The following is a 9954-nucleotide window of genomic DNA, read 5'->3' on the forward strand; positions in this document are numbered from 1 at the left end:
TCCCTTGAATTTCTTAGAATCAGAGAAATCTGCAGCAAATTACAGGCCCTTCGGCCCACAATGTTGTTCTGACCATGTAACCTACTCTAGAAAATTCCTGGAATTACCCTACCACAGAACCCTCTATTTTCATAAGCTCCATGTACCTGTCTAAGATTATCTTAAAAGACTCTATTGTACCCGTCTATACCACCGTCGCTGGCAGTGCAGTCCACACACCCACCGTTATCTGTATAAAAGATATATCTCTGACATCCGCCTTGAACTACTTCCAAGCACCTTATCTATGCCCCCCACGTGTTAGCTATATCAGCCCTGGGGAAAAAAGCCTTTGACTTTTCACACGATCAATGCCTCTCATCATCTTATACACCTGCATGAATTTCCTGCATGATTTTCCCCAGGCTAATTAACAGGATGATCTCGCTGAGTATTTGACCTTCCCCAGGGCTCTGGACTAAGGTGGTTAAACTTTTTCCCTGCTCTTTTCAAATTTTGTGTCATTTCCACTAATTTCAAAGGACTGTGCCTCAGACAGCCGGGTTGTTGCAATGCGCCTCTAAAGCCTGACAGCAGACTAGCGAGTGAATCTTCGATGGAGCAGAGTAAGAGGCCAAAGAGTTGCCAGCCTAAGTCAGGGCTTTGGGGCCCTGGAAAGAGATGGGTTCTGGAGGTTACGAACAGGAGGAGGAAGAGGAACCAGACCAGCGGGATGTGGCTATGAAGGAAACATGAGAAACTTTTGGAAACTGGTTAATCGAAAAACAAAATGGTTAATCTCTACAAAACATTGCAGGTAATCAGCAGATCAGGCAGCAAATGTGGAGAGGAATAAATGGGCAGCATTTAAGCCGATCCCCTTGAGCATGTCTAGACTGTGTACTCCTCTGCTTAGTTGCTGCCTGAACTGCAGAGCCTCTTCAGCATTTTGTGTGTGTGCATGTTTGTATTTCCAGCAAATGCAGAATCTCTTTTGTTTCAGATCTGTTTCAGAACACGAAATGCCTGTTGATATTGAGTGTATCGTTTATGGGAGCCGCTTTCTGCGTTAAGAAAGCTGCTGAGTTTTCTACACAGAAAAAAAACTGAGATATGGACGTGGAACCGGTCCCTGCAGAATCTTTTAATGGCACCATACTTACCCATAAATCACCGCGTTTAAAATTTCCCTGTCGTTTGCAGCACCGATCAAATGCGCAGGCGTCAGGATCGCAGCCGTCTCCGATAAATACGCATGCGCGCAGTATACAAAATGTCGGGAGGATCGGAAAGGTAAGGGTTTTTCTGACTCTAATTGGGTGACAATTGCTGTGAGAACCGGAGGCTGTCGCCCGCAAACTCAGCACAGGCCAGATTTTTTCTCCTCTCTCAGCCCCACGATCCGTACACGGGCCCCGGGGAGCTTCCGGCTAATCAGGGAACGGGACCAGATAGATCTCACAGACGGAGCTGAGCTCCAGGTATCTGAATGCAAGGATTAGGAACTCGGAAAAAGAGAACAAAATCTTTCTATCAGCTGTTGAGAAAATCAATTTTGTTCTATCTCCAACCGCAGCAAGTGAAAATCTGCAGAAGCTGGACTCTTTTAATGCTGGAACAGCAATAGTACTCTTTTCCATAGATTCAGCCCGGCCTGCTGAGTTCCTCCAGCATTTTGTGTGTGTTGCTTGTTCTACCTCCTCTTGTTCTGGACTTTTCTACACCTGAGGACATGTTTTGACCCGTTCTGTCTTGGTACATAATGATATCAAACACCTTTGTCCTGGGCAACAAGTAGCCTTCAAATCACAAATGTGCCAGACTCTAGTGAGTCAAACTGCTGCCCTTCCCTTCATATTCATTGGCATTGCCATAACCGAGTTCATCACCGTCCATCACTTGAGGGAGGGTTCAGTGGAAATATTTATGTAAAATACAGGAACTGGTTGTACCTGTTTGCATTTTGGTGATGCAAAATTTGCTGGAGAATTTGCAAGTGGGAAGAAGGGGAGTGATATTTGGAAGTCTGACTTTTTAAAGCATCATTTAGTAAGAAAATTGCACACAGTGACATACAAAAGTCTGGGCACCCCTGCTCAAAATTCCTGTTCCTGAGAACAGCTAAGCGAGTAAAACAATGACCTGATTTCCAAAAGGCATAAAGTTAAAGATGACACATTGTTTAATATTTTAAGCAAGATTACTCTTTTGCATCCATCATTTACAGTTTCAAAATAATAAAAAAGGAAAAGGGCCTGAGTTTGGACACCCTCCATAGTCAGTGTTTAATAACAACCCCGTTGGCAAGTATCACAGCTTCTAAATACTTTCTGTCGCCAGCCAAGAGTCTTTCAATTCTTGTTTGGGGATTTTTGTCCATTCTTCCTTGCAAAAGGCTTCTAGTTCTGTGAGATTCTTGGGCCGTCTTGCATGCACTGCTCTTTTGAGGTCTATCCACAGATTTTCGATGATGCTTAGGTCAGGGGCCTGTGAGGGCCATGGCAAAACCTTCAGCTTGTGCCTCCTGAGGTAGTCCATTGTGGATCTTGAGGTGTGTTTAGGATCATTATCCTGTTGTCGAAGCCATTCTCTTTTCATCTTCAGCTTTTTTACAGACGGTGTGATGTTTGCTTCCAGAATTTGCTGGTATTTAATTGGATTCAATTTCCATATACCAGTGAAATATTCCCATGCAGCTGGCTGTAACACAAGCCCAAAGCATGATCAATCCACCCCCTTGCTTAACAGTTGAAGAGGTGTTCTGTTCATGAAATGCTGCACCCTTTTTTTCTCCAAACATACCATTGCTCATCGTGGCCAATAAGTTCTTTTGTAACTTCATCAGTCCACAGGATTTGTTTCCAAAATGCATAAGGCTTGTTCCTTTGCAAACTTCTGATGCTGAGTTTTGTGGTGAGGATGCAGGAAATTTTTCTTTGGATGAAGGTCATATTTGTGCAGGTATCGCTGCACAGTAGAACAGTGCACCACCACTTCAGAGTCTGCTAAATATTCCTGAAGGTCTTTTGCAGTCAAATGGGTGTTTTGATTTTCCTTTCTAGCAATCCTACGAGCAGTTTTCTCGGAAGGACTTCTTGGTCTTCTAGACCTCAAAATGACCTCCACCATTCCTGTTACCTGACATTTCTTAAGTACATTACGAACTAAGGAAATGGCTAACTGAAAACTCTTTGCTGTCTTCTCTTGCTTTGTGGGCATTATGTATTTTAATTTTCAGAGTGCTAGGCAGGGACTTAGCGGAGCCCATGGCTGCTGATTGTTGGGCCAAGGTTTGTGGAGTCGGTATTTATAAGGCTTTGAAATTTGTAACACCTGGCTTTTCCACAATAACGGGTGGGACACTTTAGAAACTGTTGTAGGAGGAATTATCTGGCAGAGCTAAGTCAAAGATGTGATAGGGATTCGATAGTTAGGGGAACATAACTAGAAGAGGATTAACGTCCTAGTAGTAAGGCTTGCAAGTGCTAGTGGGAGAGTCAAACTAAAGTTGCAGGCAGGGAGGGAGCCAGAATGACAGAACAAATAATGGAGGGGGTTAATTGAATTGAATTGGCTTTATTACTTATATCCTTCATATACATGAGGAGAAGAAACATTTACATTACGTCTCTGACTAAATGTGCAATGTGCAATTTATAGTCATAATAAATAGTGTGTACAACAGGCAGTCAACATAACATAGAGATACAGGATGAATCAGGATGAATTAGTCAGTCTGATGGCTTAGTGGAAGAAGCTGTCCCAGAGCTTGCTGGTCCTGGCTTTGGGATGTCTGCACCACTCTCTGCAGAGTCCTGCGATTGAGGGAAGTACAGTCCCCATACCAGGCAGTGACACAGCCAGTTACAATACTCTCAATTGTAACCCTGTAGAAAGTTCTTAGGATTTAGGTCCCTATTTCAAACTTTTCAGTGCTCTGAAGTGAAAGAGCACTGTTGTGTATTTGTCACCAGACAACCAGTGTGTATGGAACATATATTATTATATTGTAGCCATTACAGGAACTTGGCTCCAGCCAACAGTCTGAGGAATTTAGAGCGACAAATTTTTCTCTAGTGATCGCAGACTATGCCAAGAAACAAAGCTTGATATATTAAGTGATTTTAATTTTCCATATATTGACTGAGACTCCTATACCGTAAAAGGGTTAGTTGGGGGTAGAGTTTGTCAAATGTGCCCATAATCGGAATGTAGAATTCCCAATGTAGAAATGTGCAATAGGCTGTTAGGAAATGATCTAGGGCTGGTGACACAGAATATTGCTCATAATGCCATGAGATTCCAAGTAATTATGGAAAAAGAGAGGTCTGGACCACAGGTTGAGATTCTAAATTGGAGAGAGGTCAATTTTGTTGGCGACAGAAAGGATCTGACAAGTGTGGATTGGGACAGGCTGTTTTCTGGCAAATGTGTACTTGGTGAGTGGGAGTTCTTCAGAAGTGAAATTTTGCAGGTGTAGAGTTTGTATGTGCCTGCAAAACTAAAAGTTGAAAGGTAACTGGTGCAGGGAACCTTGGTTTTCAAGAGATATTGAGGCCCCAGATATTTTGTTCCTCTAAATACCTCAGACTGTTGGGTGCTACCAAGACTCATTAATGACTGCAATATCATAATTCCACACCGTGAGCTCATCCGACAGTTTTTTCAGTTGTCTTCTCTTGGTTTTTAAAAGCTTCCCAATAGTTTCTGCTCTTTTGTTTGCCATCTCTTTGGCTTTTATGTTGGCTTTGGCTTCTCATTTCAGCCAAGGTTCTGTCCTCCTGCCTTTCCAATGCTTCCACTTCTTTGGGATGTGTCTATCACTCAGCTCCCGAGTTGCTCCCAGAAACTCCAGCCATTGCTGCTCCATCATCACTCCTACCAGATTCCCCTTCCAGTCAGGTTTGGCCAGCTTCTCTGTCATAGAAACATGGAGAAGGTCAGAACAGAAACATGCCCACTCTGGACGATCAGAATGGTAATCTATACGGGAGACAAAATAGATGGGGGAGGTTTTAAATAGCAGTTTTGCATCCGTATTGACTCAGGAGATGGACACAGAGTCGATAGAGGTGAGGCAAAGCAGCATCAACTTCAGAGACCATGGACAGATTACAGAGGTGGAGGTTTTTGCTCTCTCAGGCAAATTAGTGTGGATAAATTCCCAGGGCTTGAAATGTAGATCCCTCGCACCCTGTGGAAGACAAGTGCAGAAATTGTCGGGGTCCAAGCACAGATATTTAAATCATCGTTAGTGACAGGTGAGGTACTGGAGGAGTGGAGGACAGACAATGTTGTTCCACTGTTCAAGAAAAGCTCTAAAATTAAGCTAGGAAGTGATATGTTGGTGAATTTCACAGCAGTAGTGAGAAAGTCATTGGGACATATGTGCAGGAACCGGATATATAAGTATTTGGATAGATGTGGACTGATTAAGGATAGACAGCATGGCTTTATGCATGGTAGGTCATGTCTAACCAGTCTCATGGAGCTACTTGAGGAAGTTATCAGGAAAGTGGACGAAGACAAGGCAGTGGATGTTGTTTACATCGACGAGGAAGGCACTTGACAAAGTCTCATTGGGAGGCTGGTCAAGAAGGTTCAGTCATTCAACATTCAAGATGAGACAGTAAAGTGGATGAGACACGGTCTTTGTGAGAAGCCACAGTGTGGTAGCAGATGATTGCCTCTCTGACCGGAGGCCTGTGTCTAGTGGTTGCCACAGGGATCAGTGCTGGATCTGTTGTTGTTTGTCATCTATATCAGTAATCTGGATGATAGTGTGGTTAACTGGATCAGCAAATTTGTGGATGACAACAAGACCGGTGGTGTAGTGGACAGTGAGGAAGACTATCATGGCTTGCGGTGTGATCTGGACCAGCTGGGAAAATGGTTTGAGAAATGGAAAATGGAATTTAATGCAGACAAGTATGAGGTGTTGCACTTTGGTATGACCTACCAAGGGAGGTCTTTCAGAGTGACTGGTCGGGCATGGATGAGTGTTGGAAAAGAAAGCGACCTGGGAATACAAGTCCTTAATTCACTGAAAGTGATGTCACAGTTAGATTGTGATGGAAAGCAAGATTTCAGCCCAATGGGCTTCAGGAACGAAAGTACTGACAACAATAACTGGATGTTATGTTGACTTGCAGCAGACATTGGTGAGCCCAAATTTGGAGTATTTTGTGCAGTTTCGGTCACCAAGCTGCAGGAAAAATGTAAAAGAGGTTGAAAGAGTTCAGAGAAAATTCACAAAGATGTTGCCAGGTCTAGAGGACTTGGGTTATAAGTAGAGATTGAACAGGTCAGGACTTTATTCCTTGGAAAATTAGAGATTTAGCAGAGACTTGATTGTGATGGAGGTAACTGCAAGCTGGATTTCTCCACTGAGATGGTGTGTGACTGCAAGCAGAAGCCATGGGTTAAGGGTGAAAGGTGAAACATTAAGGGGAACATGAGGGGAAACTTCATCACACAGACAGTCATCTGGGAGTGGAATGAGCAGCCATTACGAGTGGTGCATGCAAGCTCAATTTCAATATTTAAGAGGTTTGTGTAGGTGCCTGGATGGTAGGGGTATGGGAGTGGGCAGATTAAATAGTTCAGCACAAACCAGATGGCTGAAAGAGCTTGTTTCAGTGTTGTACTGTGACCAAAACCTGAAATAATACAAAAATTCACTCCAAATCCTTTTTAACAGCTGTACGGACCAACCATTCATCTCAGCAGGAATTTTTTATATGTCGTTAAAACTGTGGCACTTTAAGTTAATAATACATAAAAGAAAATCCCAGCTGCATGTCAAGAAACACTATTTGTGTGAGACTGTTTCAGTTACTGTGGGGCCAGGCACCCATGCAGCTCAGCAGGAGCAGGGAATAATACCAATGGAGAGAGTCAAACTGAGCCAAGTCACAGTTTGGAGATGGCAGAAATGCCCCATTCTGATAGAGACAGGAAGAGTATCAGGGAATTGATGGTCATTCCAGCTACCAGCACTCTGCCCAGTCAGGAGATGATTTCTCTGTCCAACTTGGGTTCAATCTCACTGTAACAGTGTGATACCAGATCAAACCTTGGCAACTCATGTAATCTCATCTGAAATGTTGTCCTAAACCCATTGATGGATTTTGTAAATCTTTCCACAGGTTAAAAACGAGAAGGAATTTGTCTACAGAAAGCTCAGTCATGGCATATCAGTTTTGCTGTCTCTGTCCGGATATTTAAGAAGCAGAGCAAGGGATTCAATCGAATATCCTTCCTGCTCAGACAGTGGGAATGGATTCACTTGGTCATCTCAACTGAAGGTACATCAGCGAGTTCACACTGGGCAAGGACATTCATCTATTCTGTGTGTGAGAAAGGATTCAGTCGGTCTGCCCACCTGTGGACACACCAATCAATTAACACCGGGCAGAGGCTAGTCATCTGCTGAAGTTCTGGGAAAGGATTCACTCCATCATCTGACCTCATAGCACACCAGCGAGTTCACACCAGAGAGAGGCAGTTCACCTGCTCGGACTGGGAAGGGGTTCACTTGGTCGTCTGAACTACTGAGACACCAACGAGTTCACACTGGGGAGAAGCCGTTCACCTGCTCCGTCTGTGGGATGAGATTCACTGATTCATACACACTACAAAGTCACCAGCGAGTTCACACTGGGGAGAGGCCGTTCACCTGCTCCGTCTGTGGGATGAGATTCACTGATTCATACATACTACAAAGTCACCAGTGAGTTCACACTGGGGAGAGGCCGTTCACCTGCTCAGACTGTGGGAAGGGATTCACACAGTCATCCAACCTGCAGAGTCACCAGCGAGTTCACACTGGGGAAAAGCCTTTCACCTGCTCAGTCTGTGGGAAGAGATTCACTCGGTCATCTGACCTAATGGCTCACCAGCGAGTACACACCGGAGAGCGGCCGTTCACCTGCTCGGACTGTGGGAAGGGATTCTCTTTATCTTCTCGCTTACTGACACATCAGCGAGTTCACACTGGGGTGAAGCCGTTCATCTGCTCAGTCTGTGAGAAGAGATTCACTCACTCTTCCACGCTACAGAGACACAAGCTTGTTCACACTGGGGAGAAGCCGTTCACCTGCTCAGTCTGTGGGAAGGGATTCACTCAGTCATCCAGTCTGCAGAATCATCAGCGAGTTCACACTGGGGAGAAGCCGTTCACCTGCTCAGAATGTGGGAAGGGATTCACTGAGTCATCACACCTACAGAGACACCAGCGAGTTCACACTGGGGAGAAGCCATTCACCTGCTCAGTCTGTGAGAAGAAGTTCACTAACTCTTCCACCCTACAGAGTCATCAGCGAGTTCACACTGGGGAGAAGCCATTCACATGCTCAGTCTGTGAGAAGGGATTCACTCATTCTTCCACCCTACGGAGACACCATCGAGTTCACACTAGGGAGAAGCCATTTACCTGCTCAGTCTGTGGGATGAGATTCACTGATTCATCCTACCTGCAGAGTCACCAGCGAGTTCACACTGGGGAGAAGCCATTCACCTGCTCAGTCTGTGGGAAAGGATTCACTCTGTTATCCAACCTGCAGTGTCATCAGCGAGTTCACACTGGGGAGAAGCCATTCACCTGCTCAGACTGTGGGAAGGGATTCACTGTTTCAGCTAGCCTAATGGCACACCAGCGAGTTCACACCGGGCAGCGGCCGTTCACCTGCTCAGACTGTGGGAAGGGATTCACTTTGTCATCTAAACTACTGAAACACCAGCGAGTTCACACTGGGGAGAAGCCGTTCACCTGCTCAGTCTGTGAGAAGAGATTCAGTGACTCTTCCGCCCTACAGAGACACCAGCGAGTTCACACTGGGGAGAAGCCATTCACCTGCACAATCTGTGGGAAGGCATTCACTCAGTCATCCCACCTACAGAGTCATCAGCGAGTTCACACTGGGGAGAAGCCATTCACCTGCTGAGAATGTGGGAAAGGATTCGCTCAGTCATCCCAACTACTGGCACACCAGTAAGCTCACAATGGGGAGTGGCCGTTGTTATGATTCCCCAGGTTTCGTTTACTGTGGACTGTCATTTTGAGAGAAAGAGAGAGAGATAAAGAAGGTGAATCAGTCTGACTTGCAGCTTGTTTACATCGCTCGCAGCTTGTTTAATTTTAACCAAGGACACGGACACTCAGAGTGAGACGGAGATGAAGGATGAAAAATGGAAGGTTCAAAACAAGGGAAATAGTGGCCAAAGCTCATGGTTTAGAATGTCCCTACGCCCACAAGTGTGGGTTAATTATCATTTCAGCATACATCGAATGTGTGGTTGTCACCTCTTTTGATCCATGGGAGTGGATCGGATTTGGGGTATCCTGTGAAGACCACTTATGTGTTAACCCTTGCCTAGTTGTGGTGTGGTAATTCACTCGAAGACAATACCACTTTTGACATGTCACTTTCGGTGGTAATTCGTATGTGGATTTGGAACACGACCGATAAAATCTACAGTGACTGTTCTCTCATTTTACCACCATGGAACCTGTGGAATTTGACATAATTGCCTTCTCTTAACATTTACCCAGGATTACAAATATCTCCCTCTCATCACCTATTCTGTGGTTGAATTGAACTTTCGTACTTTACCATCTCAAGACTCCAAGCCTTGTTTCCCCTGAGCTCAATAGTTTTGGAGTTACATTTACACACATATATATACATAACAATGTTCACTTTTGTTTATCTTGCTTAAGTTACTATATTAAAAGTAGATTCTAATAACGATAGTTTTAACATCAAAAACAGTCTCCACGTATATCTATTGCTGCTAGTTCGTTTCTAAAGCGTAACGATTCATAACAAAATTGGGGCCTGCGTCCAGGATATGAACAGGTTTGGGGCGTATTGATTAATTATCGATTTCATTGGGGAAATCCCTTTTGATTTATTTGTGTGTGGAAAATCAGCAGCAGATGCTGATAGGTTTGTGGAAGCGCCAACCTCTGAG

The 9954-nt window shown here is 44.5% G+C and overlaps 1 protein-coding gene across 1 annotated transcript; it reads left to right on the forward strand.

Moving 5' to 3' along the window:
• Window positions 1-1212: 1212 nt before the first annotated feature.
• Window positions 1213-9749, forward strand: LOC132387672 (oocyte zinc finger protein XlCOF6-like). Its single transcript, XM_059960048.1, has 2 exons — window positions 1213-1272; window positions 7128-9749. Exon 2 carries the CDS (start codon window positions 7869-7871, stop codon window positions 8922-8924), a length of 1056 nt encoding a protein of 351 aa, XP_059816031.1. The 5' UTR covers window positions 1213-1272; window positions 7128-7868; the 3' UTR covers window positions 8925-9749.
• The last annotated feature ends 205 nt before the right edge of the window (window positions 9750-9954 follow it).

This window comes from Hypanus sabinus, unplaced genomic scaffold, assembly GCF_030144855.1.
Source record: "Hypanus sabinus isolate sHypSab1 unplaced genomic scaffold, sHypSab1.hap1 scaffold_209, whole genome shotgun sequence".
Classification (NCBI taxonomy): Eukaryota; Metazoa; Chordata; class Chondrichthyes; order Myliobatiformes; family Dasyatidae; genus Hypanus; species Hypanus sabinus.